The 22355-nt window shown below is 32.0% G+C and overlaps 3 protein-coding genes across 3 annotated transcripts; 2 read left to right on the forward strand and 1 right to left on the reverse strand.

The window, feature by feature from the left end:
* The first annotated feature begins 211 nt into the window (after positions 1–211).
* Positions 212–1202, forward strand: LOC140184059 (probable serine/threonine-protein kinase PBL4). Its single transcript, XM_072234342.1, has 2 exons — positions 212–436; positions 771–1202. Exons 1-2 carry the CDS (start codon positions 376–378, stop codon positions 1160–1162), a joined length of 453 nt encoding a protein of 150 aa, XP_072090443.1. The 5' UTR covers positions 212–375; the 3' UTR covers positions 1163–1202.
* A 207-nt stretch (positions 1203–1409) lies between these two features.
* On the forward strand, positions 1410–3116 carry LOC112775113 (probable serine/threonine-protein kinase PBL3). The gene is made up of 3 exons (XM_072234340.1): positions 1410–1738; positions 1971–2094; positions 2610–3116. The coding sequence occupies exons 1-3, from the start codon at positions 1634–1636 to the stop codon at positions 3089–3091; spliced, it is 711 nt and encodes a 236-aa protein (XP_072090441.1). The 5' UTR covers positions 1410–1633; the 3' UTR covers positions 3092–3116.
* A 10487-nt stretch (positions 3117–13603) lies between these two features.
* On the reverse strand, positions 13604–16123 carry LOC112782867 (uncharacterized). Its single transcript, XM_025825546.3, has 5 exons — positions 15952–16123; positions 15787–15836; positions 15195–15318; positions 14690–14788; positions 13604–14280 (listed from the first exon to the last, which is right to left on the reverse strand). The coding sequence occupies exons 1-5, from the start codon at positions 16121–16123 to the stop codon at positions 13658–13660; spliced, it is 1068 nt and encodes a 355-aa protein (XP_025681331.1). The 3' UTR covers positions 13604–13657.
* Positions 16124–22355: the final 6232 nt, after the last annotated feature.

Raw genomic sequence — 22355 nt, forward strand, 5'->3', positions numbered from 1 at the left:
GTATACGTTTTTTTCCCTAAAATTTTATCGGGCTAAATACGCCCACGTACTTGTGTGTGGGTCCATCCCTGCTTATATCGAAATAGATCACAAAATTTCTCTATCAATAATAAAAAATTTTGCGTCCATATATTTAATATGTTAATAGATATATGTTTATTTATAGCTTATTATATGAAAAAAAATACAATGAAACATTATCATTATTCTATGTTTTCGTCTTTGCCTTTTCTGGAAATTTAAGAAGGGATGGAGAAGGACAATAAATGCACGAGAATCATAACCATAGATGAAATGTTGCATGCATGAAATTTAAGATGGATTCTTACTCGTATTTGCTACGCTGATTATTCAAGAATTTTTTTTCTTTTTTTAATGGGAAATTGCATTCGAGAAAGTTCTGATATCACCACGCCATACCCAAATAATCCTATAGGTACGTCCATTACTATGTTTTTTGTCTATTATGTGCTTTAATTTCAAATTAATAGGTACGTAACTGAATATATATCATGCATATATACAATAGTTAGGTTATGCTTTTGGTGTTACGGAAGAAATTGATAGGTTATTATTGTGTATGTGTGTTTTTGTTTCAATTTCCAATTTCTCGTTAATATTTCAGGACTAGTTGTATGTTTTGATTGTGTTACATAATGTGTTGATTTTAACCTTTTGATGTTAATGTTAAGCTTCTGATCTTGTATTTGTTTTTGGCTTTATTTTGTTCTATTTATTGATTTAATAGTAATAAAAAAATTATTTTGCAGGTGCTACAAAAGAAGGTCATTATAGAAAAAGAAGCACATTATTGTTACCACCACCACCAATACAACACGTTGATGATGATGATTATGGTAAAGATGATGAGATTGTTCTAGCAACATCAAGATCTGAAGGCGATATACTACTAATTTCATCCCCTCATTTAAAATCCTTCACATTCAATGATCTTAAGAATGTTACTGGAAACTTTGATAATGAAAATCTAATAGGAGAAGGTGGATTTGGTTATGTTTATAAGGGATGGATTAATGCTCATTCATTTGACCCTGTCTTTGGAACTGAAACTGTTGCTGTAGCTGTAAAGAAGCTTAAACCTCAAGGTTTTCAAGGTCATAAGGAGTGGTTGGTAGGTTGCTTATTAATTGCTACGTATTAATTCACAGGCATTACTCACATACATAGTAAATAATACAGAATACAGAGTATTGACATATTTGATAATGAAATTATATTTTATTTAAAAAAAATTGATAAAATTCACATAATTGATCATTTTTTTATATTTTCTACACAATAGAGTAAACATCTTAATTTAGTTTAAAATGAATCACCAAATTATATAGAATTTTCATGCATAATTTACAGAGTGAAGTAAATCATCTTGGACAACTTCATCATCCAAATCTAGTGAGACTTATTGGATACTGTTTTGAAGGGGATAATCGGCTTCTGGTGTATGAATACATGCCAAAAGGAAGCTTAGAAAATCACCTATTTCATAGTATGTTGGTTGTTGATGCTTAATTACTACTAAAATATCACATAAATATTAGCTTGGTCCATATTTAATATAGAAGATTGAATATTGGATGTAGAGGGGAATGAAACGCTTCCTTGGACAACAAGAATGAAAGTTGCTATTGATGCTGCTAGAGGACTAACCTTTCTACATGAATCTGAGCAACAAGTCATCTACCGAGACTTCAAGACTTCTAACATTTTATTAGATTTGGTATGGACATCAATAATATTAGGGAGACAATAATCCAAAATTATTTTATTTAATTTAATATCTATAATTTTATGTATATAACATCTAAAATTACATATTTATTATATTTAGATTAATTTTTATTATTTTTCAAACATTTCTGATATGTATGTATGCCCATTTCATTAGCTCTGAGTTAAGTATCCTGTGTAGTACTTCAACTAATTAAGATTTACTGATTAATTAAATGCAGGAATTTAATGCAAAACTTTCAGATTTTGGATTGGCGAAAGCAGGGCCCATTGGTGATCTAAGTCATGTTTCTACTCAAGTCTTGGGCACTGTAGGTTATGCTGCTCCTGAATATATCCTTACAGGTAGGTTTCATCTTTTCTTCCAAAATTTGTATAGTTCCATGCATATCATTCATATCCTATATGGCAATGCTGGTAAATAATCTCCACTCTATCTGGTATCGACTAAAATTTTTATTTCAATTCAGATTTTGACTCTAATACTACTCATTAGATTTTATCATTGAGTAAAAAAATTTAGAAATTTTCGCTCATCAACAACTTTTTTTTGTTTTTGCCTTACATTCGAATCAACACCAGCCATTTCTCTTTGTCTTTATGCTAAAAGTTTTAACCTCCTAGTCTTTTCCTAAAAAGAAATAAAATTGCTGGCCTCTAAACTTTTTCTTTAGAAAATTTTCAAATATATTATAAATACTGATGTTTTAATAGTTTTAATCATCAATCTTAATCATGTAAATATTTTATTATTGAGATTAATAGTTAAAATAACTCGAACAATGCTATTTTTAATATCCTAAAAACTCTTTCCTGACTTTTATTATGCTATTGATTATTTGTTTTGGACCCCTTTCCAGGTCGGCTAACTACAAAATGTGACGTGTATAGTTTTGGAGTAGTACTATTGGAATTACTAACTGGAAGGCGTGCAATTGAGGTAACAAAATCTGGGATGGAACATAATCTTGTGGAATGGGCAAAACCCTATTTGGGTGATAGGAGGAAGTTGTTCAGGATCATGGACACTAAGTTAGCAGGACAATACTCACAAAGGGCAGCTTATATAGTTGCTCTTCTTTCTTTGCAATGCATTAGTGAGCCCATGTTCAGGCCTCAGATGCTTGATATTTTATCTACTTTAGAAAGGCTTCCGCTAACTAGTAATAACCACTCACATAGGGCCAAGACTAGGCCCATCTCATCAAGCCCAAGGTTACCCAGAGCCCCTAATCAATTGGTTTTATCCCCTTTAAGATATAATAATAGTAATAATGATAATTATTATTCACCATACAACACCGGCGGGTCACCCCTCTTGCAACCCACGCAGCATTATTAATGATTCAGACACTCTTTTTTTTAATGTCAATATCGATGTCATATATTATATAATTCATTTGGTATGAGTCTGGTATATTTTACAGACTTTACAATACAAAATGAATGACAAAAAATTTGATGCTTATATTTGACAATGGCAAAAAAAAAAAAAAAACCGAATTTGTATATCTTCATTCTGTAAAATTCTTGTTCGTTGTAACTTGTAAATATATTTACGTAGGTTACATTCGTTAGCATTTTTTTGGATTGTGTTGCAAGTGGTAAGCACTCCAAGACTTTTACTTTCTTACCTATAGAGACTAGAAATTTCTTCATAGTCTCGGATATTTGTTTATCACTAATTCTTCCTTGGATATTAATAAATTTGCAGTATTTATTCGTATTTATCTGCAAATTACGAATGTGATTCAATTCGTAGAATGTCAAATTGATTTGGATCCGATCGCACTATAATGGAATCCAATCGTAGATATCACGTCTGTTTTCGCAGATTTAAGCTACATATCCATATATTTATATTAAATAATAAATAAATAAATAAATAAAAATATATATGTTGTGTTTATATTTTATTTTAATTCATAATTTTTATTCATATATATGTTGTATTATTTTAACTTTTTGTTTAAAAAAATTAGTTTAATAATATTTAAGAATACACAAATTTAAAAGAATAAATTTTTTTTATAAAAATAAACTTTTTAATAAATTTTATATTTTATGAATATATTCAATATCCGATTAAATCAAATCCGATGAGATTGAATCTAGATTTTAACCATATCTGATTCGATTCACGAAATCTCTCCTATCATATCCATTTGACAATCATGCCATTGTATTTTATAATATAAGTTTCCAGTGAAAGAAGTTGGATTTTGTTCATATTTAATAGTCATATTCCTTTGGAAAAAAAAAGGTGATATTGAACTAGAAAACTAATAATCATATGAACCAAATTATTGAATTAATGGTAAAATAAGATTAAAAAAAATATAAAATAATATTAATATTTACCTACAATATTTGACACAAAATATTACTTTATCCAATACCTAATTACATACATGACTATATTAATAAAATAGGAATCATTAATTTATATTTATTATGTATTAAATTAACTAAACAAACGAATTTAATGAAATCACCATCTTAAAAATTTTGTAACTCAAAAACAAAAAATTATGTCTATTAACTTAGAAGGCACTATAAAAAAAATGTTAAATATCATTAGATTTTTTTGTTAGATTTAGTGTCGTAGATTAGTGTCAAATTTTCTGACAGACATAGCATTAAATTCGTCAACTGAAAATATTATTGGCGAATTTGTGTATCTGACAGTAAATTTGCTAGTAATAATTAGAAGAAAAACGGGAAAAATAGACGTGAACGTTAGTGTCGAATTTACCTGTGGATAACTCAATTAGTAGAACGCGGCATTTTGGTGACCTACAATGCATTATTGTCGGATTTATCCGCTAGTAAATTCGACGGTAAACTTATCCTAAATTCAAAATGCTCTCTCTCTCTCTCTCTCTCTCTCTCTCTCTCTCTCTCTCTCTCTCTCTCTCTCTCTCTCTCTCTCTCTCTCTCTCTCTCTCTCTCTCTCTCTCTCTCTCTCTCTCTCTCTCTCTCTCTCTCTCTCTCTCTCTCTCTCTCTCTCTCTCTCCAATAGCCTCCAAAAACTATATGGACTGTGTTGGAACTCCTTGTATCGCGTGGTTTATTGTGTCCCCGCTACTGTCATTGCTGCTCGTCAGAGCTTTTTTATAGAGATTAATTTGATGATTTGTATTTTTAGAATGAGTACTTGTTATATGTATTCTAAAGGTTTTAACTTTCTAGTATAAATTATATTGACGATGAGTATAGACTTAAGAGGTTTCTTTTATTAAAAAATAATTTATGTATGTTACATTTATATTTCAGATTTAGGGTTTAAGATTTTTTTTAATTTTAAGTTTAGAAGTGAATTTTTAAGAAAGGGGAAAGTGAACATTACTGTTGAATAAAACTTTTTATTATAAGTGATGAGTCTTATAACAAGATTGATCTAATGAGTGATTATTTTCTCTTACAAAGATAATTTTGATATAGGTTCAAAATCAACAATGAAAATTTATGGATTCAATACCTTTATATTTATTAAGATAAATATTTATGGATTAATTTTATTTTAATATTTTCTTCTTGAGTTTCAATCCATGAATTTTTAATTTTCTACTTCTTGTTAAATTATGTATGTCTTAGTTTATTTAGCAATAATTACCTAAGTTATTGAAAGTATTGAAAATTTTGATCTGCTGCTAGAAATTTCTTATTTTATCTTTAAGTGAATTAATGCAGAATGGTGGTTCATATGAGACTCATACTTGTTGATATTATGTTTATAAGACTCATACTTGGAAAATTAGGCAACGCTACTTGTAAAATCAAAATGTCCAAAGAACTTTGGTTCTTTAATTTGATAAGGGAGAATTGAGCTTTGGATATATTATTGCATTTTTTTTAATTTGATATTATGTTTATGAGATTTGGTAAAATTAATTGAATTTTAATTGATGTTGTGGATTGAAGACTTGTGGAATAAGAGGTTGGTTAGATTCGTAGGAATCATAAAATATTTTTCTAAATTGTGGGTAAATTTAATTAGCGAAAGTTAAAGTTACTAAATTTCAATGTTCTCTTCTCAAGTATCTTAATTATGTAATATCAAGGATGAGGGTGACTTTGCTTGAGGCATTATGATCCTTGGGATATAGAATGTAGGTTGTTGACCTATTGAAGATAAAGTAATTTTAAAAGAAGAGAAAAATTCTAAACGGCTCCTGACAATTACCTAGAAAGACAACGAGGTTCTTAACAAAAAAAAAATACTCAAACTGGTGGTGCATGAAACTGGCTCCACAAAATTCGCACATATAGACCGGTAAGTATACCGGGTCGTCCAAGTAATACTTGAGGTGAGTCAGGGTCGATCCCACGAAGATTGTTATTTTGAGCAAGCAGTGGACACCTTGCAGATCTTAGTTAGGCGGATAGAAAATTATGAGTTGTCACGGAAAAAGTATAAAACAAAATAAATAAATAAATAAACGTTACTAGATAGATAGGAATTCAATGGTGATAGAATGGTTAAGGCTTCGGAGATGCTTTGTCTTTCTGGATTAACTTTTCTTACTGTCTTCTTCAATAACCTTCTGATTCCTTCAATGGTAGCCGTAAGTGATTAACTCATGTCCTCTCATCAAGTTAACCTCCTCCAATACAATAATCCACCACGTTGAGATGACTCATGTCCTCTTATCAAGCCACCTCTAGGTTTCTCACTGTAGCAGAAGATGAAGCTCTAAGCAGTCCACTCTCCTTCACGATCCTACTCAAGGTGCCACAAACAAGGTAGATCTTTCGGATCAGAAAGTGCCACTTTTTTGATTCTAGTCTTAACGCCACAGAGACTTCACGTACCCATAGTCAACGGGATTATATGTCACATATCCAAAGTTGCTCAGATACTCTATACGAATCCACAATGAAATCTCTAGCTTTAGTTCAACGCTAGGGTCAGGAATCGCATAGAACCAAAGTAGAACAAGGGTGATTGTCATGGGTCACCCTCAATTCATAAGATGAAGAACGAGGTTGCATAAGAGAATAGAATCAAACATATTGAATGAAAACAGTAATATTATTGATCCATGAAACTCAACAGAGCTCCTAACCTTAAACTTAAGAGGTTAGTGACTCATACTCTACATAATAGTGTTCGAAAATAATGGGGAAGGAAGAAAATCCTAAACATGGGTGATCTTCTCCTATATATACTAATCTAATGACTATGGTTTATAGAAATATGATAGACTAGACTTAGGAGTGCAAAATCCACTTTTGGGACCCACTTTGTGAGTGTTTGGGCTGAGCTTGAGTGTCTCCCACGTGCTAATGTCCCTTAGGGGCATTGAACGCTGGCTAGAAACCCCCTTTTGGACGTTGAACTCCAGTTTCTCCCTTGTGGGCGCTGGACGCCAGGAATGAGGCTAGTGGCTGGCGTTGAATGCCAATTTTGGGCCTTCATTTCCGAAACAAATTATAGACTATTATATATTTTTGGAAAGCCCTGAATGTTAGCTTTCCAAAGACATTAAGAGCATGCCATTTGGACTTCTGTAATTCCAGAAAAGCTATGTCTGTTAGGTCGTAATAGAAGATGTCTAATTGTACCCATTCTGAAAATATTTCAGTGGGGCATTTTCTTAGCATTCTTCTATACCTCCCCCAGGCATCTTGAAGAGATTCATTATTCTCTTGCTTGAAGCCTTGGATGTCCAACCTTAACTGGGTTAACTTCCTTGGGGGAAAGTATTGATTCAGAAACTTATTTACTAGCCGCTTCCATGTTTTCAAGCTAGATTTGGGTTGGTTATCTAACCAACTCTTTGCTTGATCTCTTATAGAAAAGGAAAAGAGTAGCAGTCTGTAGACATCTTGATCCACTTCCTCAGCGTGTACTGTGTCAGCAATTCGTAAAATTTTTTCCAGAAACTCAGTAGGCTCTTCCTGTGGAAGTCCAGAATACTAACAGTTTTGTTGCACCAGAATAATGAGCTCAAAATTTAGCTCAAAATTACTTGCTCCAATAGGAAGTATACTGATACTTCTCCCATAGAAGTCAGGAGTAGGGTCCATATAGGATCCCAAAATTCTTCTGAACTGTTCATTCCCATTTGGATTCATGGTGAAGAAAGGTAGGAGAAATTGGAAATTAAGAAGTAAAAAAGGGAACTAAAATTAAAATGTTTTGTTTTTATTTTTATTTATTAATTAAATTCAAAAATAAAAGCTAATTAACTAAAAAGATTTTAAAATCAGATAGATGATCTTCGAAAAAGAAGAAAGAGAAGTAGGTAAGAAGTTTTCGAAAACAGAAGAGAGAGGAATTAGTTAGGAAGTTTTGAAAAAGAAGAGAAAATAAGTAACTAATTAAGAAAGATTTGAAAATAAGATAAAATAGAAAATTTGAAAAAGATTTGATTTTGAAATTTGAAATTTGAATTTTGAATTTTAAATTTTAAAAATTGAATTTGAATTAGGATAAGATTTTGAAATTTGAATTTTAAATTTTGAATCTTGAATTTGAAATTTAAACTTTAGATAAGATAAGATAATGATTTAAAATTTAAAGAAAGATAAACCAAAGATAAGATAAAGATTTGAAAAAATTTTGAATTTTAAAATTTAAAAGAAAGATAAGATAAGAAATAATCAAATTAAAAGAAAAGATTTAAAAAGATAAGATTTCAAAATTTGAAATTTGACTTTACTAACAAGAAGACAACAAACTTAAAAATTTTTAAAATTAAGATAAGAAAAGGAACAATATTTTCAAAATTTTTGAATCAAGATTGAAAAGATATTTTTTATTTTTTATTTTTTGGATTAATGAAGAAAGAGAAAAACAACAAAAAGACACCAAACTTAAAATTTTTAGATCAAAGACGCTAGCTTTTTCGAAAATTAAAAAGAAAAACACCAAAAGACACCAAACTTAAAAAATTTTAAGATCAAAACAAGAAAAGAAACAAGAGCAACTTGAATACCAAGAAAGAACACTTAAGGACAATTCAAAAATTTAAAGAAAATAAAGAACACACAAAGAACACCAAACTTAAGAACTGACACTAGACTTAAAATGAAAAGGAATTTAAAGATAGCCCATTTGAGAAGTGATCACGGAAAGGAATTTAAAAACTAAGATTTTGAAAAATTCTGTGATGATTTTGGAATTGCTTATAATTTTTCATGCCCTAGAACACCTCAACAAAATGGGGTTGTTGAAAGAAGGAATAGAAGCCTTCAAGAGATGACTAGGGCTATGTTATGTGAGAATGAGGTTCCAAAATTCTTATGGACTGAAGCTGTAAATACATCATGCTATATTTTGAATAGGACAATAATTAGAAAAGGGTTGAAGAAAACTCCTTATGAACTATGGAAAGGAACCCTCTAAATCTTAAGTATTTTCATGTTTTTTAATGCAAATGTTTTGTACTTAACAACAAAGAAAATTTTGGTAAATTTGATCCAAAATCATATGAGGGAATGTTTGTCGGATATTCCACTACTAGCAAGGCCTATAGGATTTATCTCAAAGAATATAGGACCATAGAGGAATCTATACATGTGACTTTTTGTGATTCTAATTCAATTTCCAGTACTGTGATAGATGATGACACAGATTGTGAAGAAGTTGTCAAGGAAACCAGTGATGAAAATCCCAAATCTGCTCAAAATGAAGAATCTGCCAGTCCAATTTTGTCTTGTCAGATTGGAGGAGATATTTCTATTTTATCTCCTAAGGCAGCACAAGAAACTGAAACAGTGAGACTCACAGAAGCTCATCAAAGTTCAACACCACTCCGGAAGCCTAGAAAATGGAAGTCCATGAGGGGTTATCCTCATGATTTTATCATTGGTGATCCCTCTCAAGGTGTAACAACATGATCCTCAACCAAAAGGCAATCCGAACCAAGCAATCTTGCCTTCTTGTCACAAATGGAGCCCAACAATGTGAAACAAGCTCTTGAAGATCCATCATGGGTCAAAGCCATGCAAGAAGAGCTTGCTCAATTCGAAAAGAATGAGGTTTGGACACTAGTACCTCGTCCGGATGGTAAGAAGGTAACAGGTACTAAGTGGGTTTTTAAAAATAAACTTGGTGAGGATGGACAAGTTGTTCGTAACAAGGCTAGATTAGTGGCCCAAGGTTACGATCAAGAAGAGGGAATAGATTTTGATGAGTCTTTTGCTCCAGTAGCTAGAATGGAAGCAATTAGGTTGCTTCTTGCCTATGCTGTCCATAAGGGTTTTAAAATGTTTCAAATAGATGTAAAATATGCTTTCCTTAATGGCTGTATTGATAGAGAAGTGTTTGTGGCACAACCCCCCCGGTTTTGAAGATAAAGATTTTCCAAACCATGTTTTCAAACTCTCTAAGGCTCTTTATGGCCTTAGACAAGCTCCAAGAGCTTGGTATGAAAAGCTTAATGCCTTCTTGTTGGAAAATTAATTTCAAAGGGATACCACGGATACTACTTTATTTATTAAAGCATCTAATAATGATATTCTCCTAGTTCAAGTTTATGTGGATGACATTGTGTTTGGATCGGCCAATGAGTCCTTGTGTGAAGAGTTTGGAAAACTCATGACTAGTGAGTTTGAGATGAGTTTAATGGGAGAGCTTACTTTATTTCTTGGCCTCCAAATTAAACAAACTCCTAGTGGTACTTTTATTCACCAAGGAAAGTATGCAAAAGAACTTATTAAAAATTTTGGCCTAGAAAATTCTAAACCAATGAGAACACCAATGCATCCTAACACTAAACTTGAAAAGGATGATAATGGAAAAGATGTGGATGAAACAAGGTATAAAGGAATGATTGGTTCACTCATGTATCTAACATCCTCTAGACCGGATATTGTTCAAAGTGTGGGTGTATGCTCAAGGTTTCAATCTCACCCAAAAGAATATCATCTTTCAGCTGTTAAACGCATTATTAGATACATTAAGGGAACTAGTGATTATGGCTTATGGTATCCAAAATCTGATGATTTTTTTGCAGTAGGATTTTGTGATGCAGATTATGCGGGAGATAGAGTGGATAGACGAAGTACATCCGGCATGTGTTGCTTCCTTGGAAGCTCACTTAACATGTGGTCAAGCAAAAAATAAGCCACAGTGGCTCTATCCACAGCTGAAGCTGAATATATATCCGCATCTGCATGTTGTTCACAATTAATTTGGTTAAAAATGCAGTTGGAAGATTACAAATTAAAGATCAATAGTATACCCTTATTTTGTGATAATATAAGTGCTATAAACATTTCAAAAAAATCCTGTTCTGCACTCAAGAACAAAGCACATTGAAATTAAATATCATTTCATTAGAGAACACGTGCAAAAGGGTACTATTGATATTCAATTTGTTAAATCTGAAGACCAACTTGCTGACATTTTTACAAAACCCCTCTGTGAAGACAGATTCTACACTTTGAGAAAAAGTTTGGGAATGATAAATTTGAGTTCTATTGATAACTTGTGAAATTTTCTTATTCTGTTCAGTCTTGTCTCGTAGGAAAGCAGGAGACAAATTTCAGGATGTGTTGAACGGGCCATGATACAGGGGGAGACTGAACTAAAGTTAATTATTTTGGGCCCCACCAAATTTTCATGAAAGGGTAAACTTGCTCTTAAAGCATTTGGATTCAGTTGATGAGGACATGGCTCCTTTTGAGAAAGAAGATGATATTCTATAATCTAAAAAGAAAATTCTAATGCCTAAGTTTGCTCCCTGTTGCTGCTATTGCTGAATGATCAGTCATTTTACTCTTTGTGTATTTGACTCGGTGGAACTATTTTCACTTGTTTTGAATTATTATGGACTGCATTACTTTTTTCTCATTTGTATGGGGTCCCTCCTTGATGAAACAAGGGGGAGAAGAGAAAAATGGCTGAATTGAAACTGTTATGTTTCATTAACTTGTTTTGCTTTGTATAATTTGTTGCCCTGTTTTGCTCTGTTTTATGCTCTGATCTGGCTCTGTTTTGAGCACTTTGTGTTAATGGATTAATCGACTTGAACTTTGATTGTCATTTGCTCAAATACCTGTGTGCTGACCATTGTGTTTTGGTGAAAAACAAATATTCTGCCTTTTGTATGTTATTTTTTATTTATTTTGCAAGACCCCATTGATGACAAAAGGGGGAGAATTGGTTGAAACATTGAAATTAAGACAAACAGGGAAAACAGGGGATAAAATCCTTTGTGAATTTATGATCACCATTGTTTTAGTTACTTGTTGTGGTGATCTGCTTGATGCATGTGATGCATTTATTTTATCTTTGTAAATATGATTGCTGTGTTTTGGATTAAGAATAATTTATTTTTGGCAGCTGTGATATGTAAATAAATTCTGATAATTTTCATGTTTTAAGAATAATTGGTGTATGTAATCAAAGTTGATTATAGTAAAATTCCATCATTGTTGTGATGGAGACTAGATGTAGGCTGCACTGCACTTAGCAGCTGAACCAGGATATATCTGGGTGTTATTTTCCTTCTATTCTACTCCATTTTCTGTTTCTGCTGCCCAGGAGATAAAACCGCAAAATATCTCGTGCCAAGTGACGAGACAAAAAGAAAAGTCTCATGGCTAGGGACGAGATAAAAATCACCAGAAGTTGTTTCAAAGACAAGCAAGTGTTCTGAAGTGAAAAAGGGGCTAAGATTTAACCCCGCTTCTCTTAGCCACTGAAAACCATCAGTAAGAATCCTACACGTAGAGGTTGTAGGTCGTGACCCAGCAATATCAGTAGAGTGGGAAGGACGACAACAACTCCGCTGCTTCCATTGTCGATCCTGATGTGGTGTGGCGTGAGACCACATCTAAGTCATATAGGAATCATAACTATAGGTTGGGGTCATTTTTCGCCGACAACCTCTGCACCTCCACCTTAAGAGCTTCATCTGCTTTAGCCACTAGCCTGCCGATCTCAAGGTCATCGATTTGCGAGAGCAGATTCTTGGCCTCACCTAGAGCCTTCAGGACCAAGATCAGCAGCTGCATCAGTCTGAGGAGAGATATAACAGGATCCTCGCAATGCAAAGACAGAGTCCCTAAAGGAGGAGCTCAAGTGGGAGCTGGAGCAGATTCAACGGATGTGAAGACAAATGGCAGTGTACAATGCGCAGATGCGCGCCAGTGACAGTGGCGCTACTAGAGGCGGCTCCTCTTCCTTTGTGTAGGAGTCAGGACAAGCACCGACACCACCTAAACCGCCGCTTCAGAAGACCAGAGAGATGATGACGACGATGACTATCAGGACCCGTAGTCATTAAGGCTTTATTTTGTTTTATTTGATAACATTTTATTTCTTCGAGTTTTCATTCTATATACTTAATATGTTACATTATATATACATCATTGTTTTCAGATAAATTACTCTTTGACTTTTACTAACTAGGATTTGACTATTAATTATTGAATATCGGATCTAAAAAAATAAAGCTATGGTCGTATTTACTGTCGAAAAAATCCGACTTAGTATTTATTCAATTTAATAATTTGACGGCAGAAAAATTTGGCGGCAACATGGCATAGAATCATAACATGTGGTGCCAAAGTTAGAAATTATCCGATGGTAACTATTAGAAAAATTATGTCACTTTTATAGTAAAATTTGTCGCTAATTTTATCACAAACTATCGTCAGAAGAAAAAATCTAACAATAAATAATTTCCAATAAAAAATTTATTTAATAAAAATTCGACGATAATAAATTTATTGGTAAATTTTATTTGTTATTTTAAACTAAATTTGACGATACTCAACCAATTTTTTTTAGTGTAAGGCATCACAAAAGAATATAGTCTGTGATGAACATGAACCTAAGCACAAAAAGTCTCCTTATCCTAATTGCATATAATTCAACCGAAAAGAACCAAACCAATTTGTAATTTATAGTTTTATATATCATTTATACTAACATACTTTCTCCATTTAATTAATAAGCAGTGAACCTATAAACCATGTAGTGTTGATAAATCTGTCCAGGACGAACAATTTGAGAAGGAAAATTCGGATGATTAACAGAATCAGGAAACCCCTGTGTCTCCAAAGCAATACCAGCATGCTTTTTGTAAACAGCACCATCCTTGCCTCCAACGGTGTTATTCAACATTCCACTTGTGTAGAACTGCACTCCAACCTGGTTTGACCACAACTCCATTTGCCTCCCGGACACTGGATCCCTCACTACGGCAACTTTGTTCAAGTGTTTCTTGCTTTTCCTGTCTACGGCGAAGTTGATATCGTAGAGACCGGGCAGATCGTCGATCTGTTTTCCGACTTCCTTTGGCCGACGGAAGTCGTATGGAGTGCCCTGCACGGATTGAAGCTTTCCGGTAGGGATGAGTTTTTTGTTGACCGGAGTGATTTTGGATGCGAAGATTTGAACTCTGTGCGAAAGAACGTCGCCCGTGTTATGGCCTCTCATATTCCAGTATGTATGCTGTGCTAAGTTCACCGGTGTGTCTTTGTCTATTGCTTTTGCAATCATTTTCACAACCAATTTGTTTGTATCCATCAACATGTAAGTCACATCCACCTCAAGTTTTCCAGGAAATCCTACAATAACAATTGCGAGTTTTTTATTTAATATATAATAGATGCCAATACTTACTACTATCTTCCCAAATCATATTATTTTTCACAATATTTTTTATTGAAAAACATTTAGGTCCAGCAATTTTTATTTAAATTGGTCAACAATTTTAACCGACACACATTCTATTAGTACATTTAGACTTTTTTATTAATATATGTTTATAAAAATATTTTGATGGCTAAATGCGTATCAAAAAGAATAAATTTTGCTCGCTTTTAACACTATTATTTTTTATTAATTGTTTTTTTAACATACTAATAAGTAATTAGATTAAATAAAAACATGTATAAAAGATTGATTAACCATTGAATAAAGTATTACACTCTAAATCATGAACTCTACCTAAAATTTCAAGGATGAGTTACGTACCTTGCTCATTGTCATAACTGTTGTAGTGGAATGTTATGTGACTGTCTCTCTTGTAGGATGTTACAGTCCAAATAACATTATTGAACCCTTTGAAACCGCCTAAGAAGATGACAACACATATGAATTGAAATTGTACAATTGATATATAAGTGAGCAACTCCTTTGATTGCTATATATAATAAGAGAAAGTAGGAATAGCCAATAGAATATTTGTACAATATGAACAATGGAGGTTTATAGAATATTAGAGATATAACCATTAGTGATATTTTTTCTCATCAGTTGAAGTTTTTGAATGAGTGGTATCATAACATGGTATTAGTTTGATTCTTAGTGAATCCCAATATTAATTTAATCTTTTGGAAAAATATTTATTATCTCTAGTACTAAATAGTGTGGGGGATGTTTATTTTGTAATTTGTCCATTGTATACATTATACAAATAATCTATTGTCTCCCCAGCGGAATGCATATAATAATTATTAAAATGCACATATATGATTACCGTGGAGTGTGTTGCCATGATCATTAGCTGGCAATTTGTAGGTTTTGCCATCCAAAGTGAATTCAGCATGTCCGATTCTATTTGCCACTCGTCCGATAAGCCCTCCAAAGTAAGTTGTATCATTCTACAACAAAATTTCACTGCCTCTATGAATTACGGAAAGAGAGAAAATATAAGAAATTAATTTTAATTTTTACAATTAAGATTTCAGATTAAAAATTCATGATTTAAAATTTAAATTTAACATAAGTAAAATAATTTTTAAAAAAATTGATTATCTAACCTTACTCTTTCACAGATTATGTGTGTAACAATGAGTAGTAATCACTTTATAACACATTTTAGATTTTGAGAAAGCATTCAAAATGCAGCACCATAAAATTAGATCAGTTAAAAAAATTAAATATTCAATTAATCAACGAAACTTGGATATATAGAATAAAATAATATTGAATCGGAAGTGATAGAGAACCAAAGGCACATAAAGAACACGTTTTATTTTAATTACTTAATTTTTTAACTTTTTTCCGCTTATGAATTAGCTCGCCACTAATAGATCGTAACCAAGAACAACATCAGAATAGTATAATACCACATAAGACTTAATAGAATCGTAACCAAGAACAACATCAGCCAAATTTCCTGCGCAGAAAATTATTAAGTTATAGTGTGACCGAGAATTATTATTAAATATATTAAATAAAAATAATGAAAATTGAAAACTGACAATTAAGAAAAATTAGATAGGGGAAGAAACCATTTCTATCAGGAAGCACAACAGATAGAACGGTAGCACCATAATTCGTAACTCTCATCTCAAAATCTCCTCTTCTAAGTTCATAAAACCCAATCTTCTCTCCACTTCCATGTGCTTGGGAAAGGAGCACCAAACCCAGAAGAAAGGAAAACAACATTGATACCTTAGCCATCTCTGAAAGAAAATATTAAGAATAATTAATAATAATGAGATTTTAATTCTTGAAGTCAAACCTTGTAAATTTATATAGAAAAAACCTGTGATGTGTAACTAATTTCAAGATTGAAACAATCTTAACAACATTTCAAGATTTTAAGATAGTGTTGAAATGTTTTCCTGTTTGAAATATTTTACGATTATAACCGAATTTTTAAAGGTTTTTTTTTTTCAATTTTTAAAATTTTTCTCTCTTTTAAATTCAAATTTTTTTTGTTATTAAAATACATCGCTTATCTTACTAAGCAACTAAAATCACTTATCTCTTTCTAATCTCTACAGTCTACTAAACACGTATTTTAAGTTATAAATATAACTATTACACTAAAGTTCATTATTATGAAAAACACACATGTAATTTGAAGAATATTTATTTCCTCTTATAACATAAAGAGGGATGTTAGGACCAGACTATTAAAATTTATTGTGTTAGTTATTAATTAGTTATTAATATTTAAAAGTATAAAAATAAAATATGTTGTTAGCTTTTTAGATTAAAAAATTTAAATTAAAAAAATTGAATTAATAATTAAATGATAGACAAAATAAATAAATTCTAATAACTTCTAATATTTTTTAACTTAAATAATAATACGGGTGTTTATGGGTTGAATCGATCTGAAAATTACGGATATCAATCCGATCTTTAAAGTTATTGGATTGGATCGGATCTGATCTACACGCTAATAGAACTGGATTGCGGATTTTATGTAGGTTCGCATATCGATTGGATCCACAAAAATAAATAAATAAATAAATAAATATTTTTTTATATTTTATTTCAACTAATAATTATCATATATATTGTATTATTTTATTTTTATTATTTAAAAAAAATATGTTTAATAACATTTTAAGAATAAACATATTTAAAAGAGTAAAAAAAAGAGATTTTACTGATATTTTTTATAAAATTAAATTATTTTAAAATATTTATATGTTTTGTGAATATATCAGAAATCTGATCCTATACAAAATTCAGATCGAATCCAAACTTAAAAATTGTGAATATTGAATTCGATCCGATGATTTTAGTGTTGATTATTGAATTGAGATTTTGGGTATATCTGATTTGTATTTATCCCTAAATAACAAGATATGCATGATAGTACTTGTTTTTTTTTTGTGACTGCATGATAGTACTTGTTTGGATAAACGAGAAATATTTCAAAAATTTTAAATACTATGTAATTTAAATTTCAAATATTCAGAAATTTTTAGTAAATTAAGTAGGTGAATGATTGGCTGTAATTTGCGTTAGTAAGAGAGAGAGGGGGATTTTGCAAATTCTACCTCTGATCTTTTGATTTTTGGTGTCAAAATCATTCATTTGTAAACTATTAAACTAATATTTAAAAAAAAGTTTGAGGGATCAGTAAATTTATTAAAATTTGGTCCGTATTTAGTCAGCAAAAGAAAAATGAGTGATTCTTTATCATTAGATAAAATCTCACACCATTAAAAATACTCTTGATAATTAATTAATAACTACAACTCACACAATTTCTTAACCTCTTAACACTGTTTAAAATTCAAACCGTTAAAAAAATAATTTCAGAAGATTTAAACAGATAAATAAACTTCCAAAATACAGCGGTAACAATGAGGAATTCCCGTAGAGTGGTGTGGTAGTTGTTAATGCTGTTGATGTTGGTGACAATTATGATACAGAGTAGTATATTCGGGAGGCAGATGCAATGGTGAGTTGTGGTGCATTGGTGAGATGAGGGATGGGATGGAATGGCAGTAGTGAGAAACTGAGAATGAGGGTGGTGTGGTGGGGTGATGTGGCGGCGCAGTAAAAGGTGGGCAGTGGGGTAGTTGGTAGTAGTGGGATGAGGGCTAAGAGTTAGAACGGGTAAGTTTATCATTTTATTAACAAGCTTAGGGTATTTAAGACATTCAAAGATGATATTATAAGTTGTCAACGTGAATAAGTGATATCTACTAAATAAATTAATAGTCAAGAAGAGTATAAAGTTGAATATAATTTATCAAGTATGATTCAATATTTAAAGTGAAAAATTTCTACTAAAATTAATCACAATTATATTATTATAGATTAGAGTTAAATTTTAAAGTGGTGTTTCAAATTAATATTGTATATCAAAATTATTTTTGAGATTCTAATTGTAAATTATATTCTTGAAATTAGTAAAATTACACCACATTAGTCATCGACTCATTTTTTGTTAATGGCATGCTGATTAGCTTGATAATATAGATCATTAGTGACACGTGTCACTTCATAATTTAGCCACATGTAATAATATGATGACGAGTTGATTCATGATACTAGGTATGTTAATGTGAATGGGTGTGCCACATGTCACAATATTTTTTACCCAAGTGCCAGTTTGTGTCACGTGTCACAATATTATTCATCCATATGTCATCTACTAGGTCATCATTGTAGATGCACCAAATTAGACCATGACTTTGCATTAAGTAACTCATTTTAGTTTTTAAAATTGAATGCCGTCCACCAAATTAGTCATTCACCATTTTTTTTAATTCAAAATTTTCAATATTTTTGGATAAACTAATTTTAATTCTATTTTTTCACATGTCGTTTAAATATAAGTGTTTTTATAAAATATTTTTAAGATTTTAGTTTTAATTATACAATTTTTCTATAATAATTTAACATTGACAAATTTTGTAATATAAAATATTAAGTTGAGAACAAAATTAATTTAATGATGATGATAAACATTAAGTTATTGAGTTAAACACCCAATTGGGTTTGATTGTTTTAGTTAGTGATGCAGGCCCAAATAATTGTGCAGCAGCCCAAACCAATGAATCGAATGTGCTCAAAGGTGATGAAGGAAAATCGATCAACTTCCCAAACCCAATCCTAACCGAGTAATACAGAAGCAAACCTAGGCAAAGCTTCTTGACAAAAAAAAAAATTTAGGCAAAACTTCAGATCCTCACTTCAGACAAACACAACAGAAAGAGAGAGAGAAAGCTTCATCTTCGAGTTCACTCACCAAAGAAGAAAGAAGGGAAAAGTCAATCGAAAAAAAGCAATGTCCAATCATACTAATCAAAGGCATGTTAAGCTAAGTCAGAGGTTAAAGGTGATTTATTTCTATTTGCATGCAAATTGATTTCTTCACTTCTTCTCCTACTCTCTGCAATGCCATTTTTGAAAAAGTTGAAGAAGATGGTGGTTGATCTTCACTGCTATAAATCAAAAGCTCAGATTGTTATTTGGGGCTAAAGCATACTATCAAGGGTGTGGATTTGGGATTATCACTGAGCAAGCTTATTTCTGCTGCTCTGTTGCCCTTGATCAAACAAATGAATCAGATTTAAAATCCCTAATTTAGGGGTTAAAGGAAGAAAGAGAAGGGATAAATTTTGAAAGCTCAAGGTCCAAGAAGTTGACTTGGGAGAAACCCTAATCTTGGCTTAAAGCAAGGTACAAAAGAAAAACTGAATATGAGTAGTGAACAAGGAGAGAGAATCTGAGAGAAAGAGAGTAAAGAGTGAATCCTCACTACTGAGTTTGAAGTTTTGGAAGCATTGCACCTATAATAAAGGGCGCACTCTGTTAAGATGAAGAACAAAGTGATGAGTTTAGATGCTGAGTTCAATTCATTAGAGTCAATAGTGTTATTCATCATCTCCTTCATATTTTAATGCTTGTATTTTAGTTTCAATGTATATCTTTTTTAGTTTTCTTTTACAGGTAAAAGGTAAAAAAGAGGGACATTGAGAAAAAGCCATAGAGTGAGAAAGACTGAGAAATACACTCAAGAGAAAAGTCAAGAGTGATTTCAGATTTTTTGTTGTTGTATTTTCTGTCTTGTGTCATGTACCTGAGAGGTATCCTTGCTAAGTTGGATAAGCACTTAGTGTGGTAAGTCTAGATATTAGCATAACCAAGTCAAGTTCATGTTGAAGTTTGTGTGCCCAGATAGAATTACGTTGAGTCGTAGGGAATTAGTGTATGTAATACTTGGATCACAATGAAAATTTCACCAACGTTGTGGTGGAGACTGGATGTAAATTGCATTGCACAAGAAAACTGAACCAGGATATATGGCTGTGTCATCTTCTTCCTCTCTACTTTAGTTTTGTTTTCTGTTTTTTATGAGACAAAATGGAATTGTCTCCTGAATTATCTACTGCGCAAACCAAACAAAAATCAAGTTTAAAGTTCTGTGTTTAAGGCTTAATTATTCAAAGTTAAAAAGCGCCCTAGATTCAACCCCCTTTCTCTAAGCCTTCTGGAATCTTCAATTGATATCAAGAGTCAAGGCCTCAAGAATCAAGCTTAACAGCTTGGAGCAAAGGTCCAATGGTGAACAACTTGGACTCAACTACTGTGGCTTACACACTAACACAGGGTCAATCAAACAATAGGCCTCCTTTCTTCAACGGAAAGAACTATGCTTACTGAAAAGAGAGGATGGGGATCTTCATTCAATCAATAGACTACAACATATGAAAGATAGTGGTGAATGGTCCCAAAATCCCAACAAAGACTAGTGCTGATGGAGTGGTGACTCCAAAGGAGGAAGTCGAATAGATTGATGATGACAAAAAAAAGGTGGAACTGATTGCTAAAGCTATAAACCGGCTGCATTATGCTATCATCTTCGAGGAGTATCAAAAGGTGTCGAGATGCAAGACTACCAAAGAAATCTGGGAGAAACTCCAGTTCACACACGAAGGCACCAAACAAGTCAAAGAAATAAGGATTGATATGCTGCAAAAAGAGTATGAGATGTTTACCATGAAGGATGGAGAAAGCATTGATGAGATGTTTGAGAGATTCTCAATCATCATCAACAGCCTTGATGCTATAGGCTTAATACACACTGAACAAATTCTAGTGAAAAAAGTCCTTAGAAGCCTTACAAAAGAATGGAAAACAAAAGTCACTGTCCTAGCCGAGAGTAACAACCTGAGTCCTATAAAAAAGGAATCGTATGATGGAAAAAGGGAAACAAAAACTTCATGCTTATGAAACCACACACACAAGCCAAGACTCAAAGAAAAAAGGGAATAGCCCTAAAATCAAAACTAGAACCATGAGAGTGAGTCTAGTGATAGTTTTCCAGATGACGAACTTGTGTTTTTTGCTAGGAGGCTAAAGATTCTAATGAGGAATAAAGTCAGGTACAAGGACTCGAGCTCAAAAGAATACAAGAAGGATTTGAGCAAAGTGATATGCCACAACTGTAAGGAAGCTGGAAATTTTAAATACAATTGCCCAAAGCTCAAGAAGAAAGAAAAAGGGAAGAAAGAAAAGAAGAGAGTGCTCATGGTCTCTTAGGAGGATCTTAAGAACGATTCAGATGAGGAAGATGACTCTGAATACGAAGCTCAAGTCTGCTTCATGGCTGGTGAAGATCAATTGGATGAGGTAAATTACCATGACCAATCCATGGATGATTTACATGTTATTGTTGATGATCTCACCCACCACTCTGAGAAACTGCTAAATAAGTATAATAAATGCAAAATTAAAAATGATTCCTTGAAAGAAAAAGTGAAGGAGATTGAATGTGCTATCGATCTCCTTGAAGAAAATTAATTTTCGAAAATATGAAATTAAAAAATTTAAAGGAAAGCACATTATTGATCCTTCACAAGAACTTGTTGCTAAAAATGAAAGATTAAATGAAATGATTAAAAGGTTAAATAGTGACTTAGCAAAGTTTGCTCATAGTTCAAGTAATTTGGACAAATTGCTTGCAAGTCAAAAACTATTGTTTGAAAAATTAGGTTTGGGCTATGTGACAAAAGAAGATGCATTTTTTGAAAAACCAATTGCTAAAATCATGGCCTCTTCTTCAAAAACAAAAACCTCTTTTGAGAAATCTGGTCTTAGATATTTTTCCAACAATGGTGCCTCTTTTGAACAGCCATATTTTGATAAAAATGCATCATCCTCTACAACCAAATATGTTCCAAACAATTTTGGTCAGGGGCGCTTCTCAAATAATGAGGTTGTTTTTAAACAACCACACTCTTACAAAAGAGTCTCTTATTCAAGAAGCCCATATGCTTTCAATAATTCTACTTTGAGATATTTTGAAAAAAGGGGTGTTAACATAAAAATGAATTTATCAAAAGAAATGCACCTTTTTCAAGAACCAGAAAATTTCACCTTCTTAATCATTATCAACATCAAAGCTCCAATCAATTTCAGCAACATGGAGACAAAA

Source organism: Arachis hypogaea, chromosome 1 (genome assembly GCF_003086295.3).
Source record: "Arachis hypogaea cultivar Tifrunner chromosome 1, arahy.Tifrunner.gnm2.J5K5, whole genome shotgun sequence".
In the NCBI taxonomy this organism is placed as follows: Eukaryota; Viridiplantae; Streptophyta; class Magnoliopsida; order Fabales; family Fabaceae; genus Arachis; species Arachis hypogaea.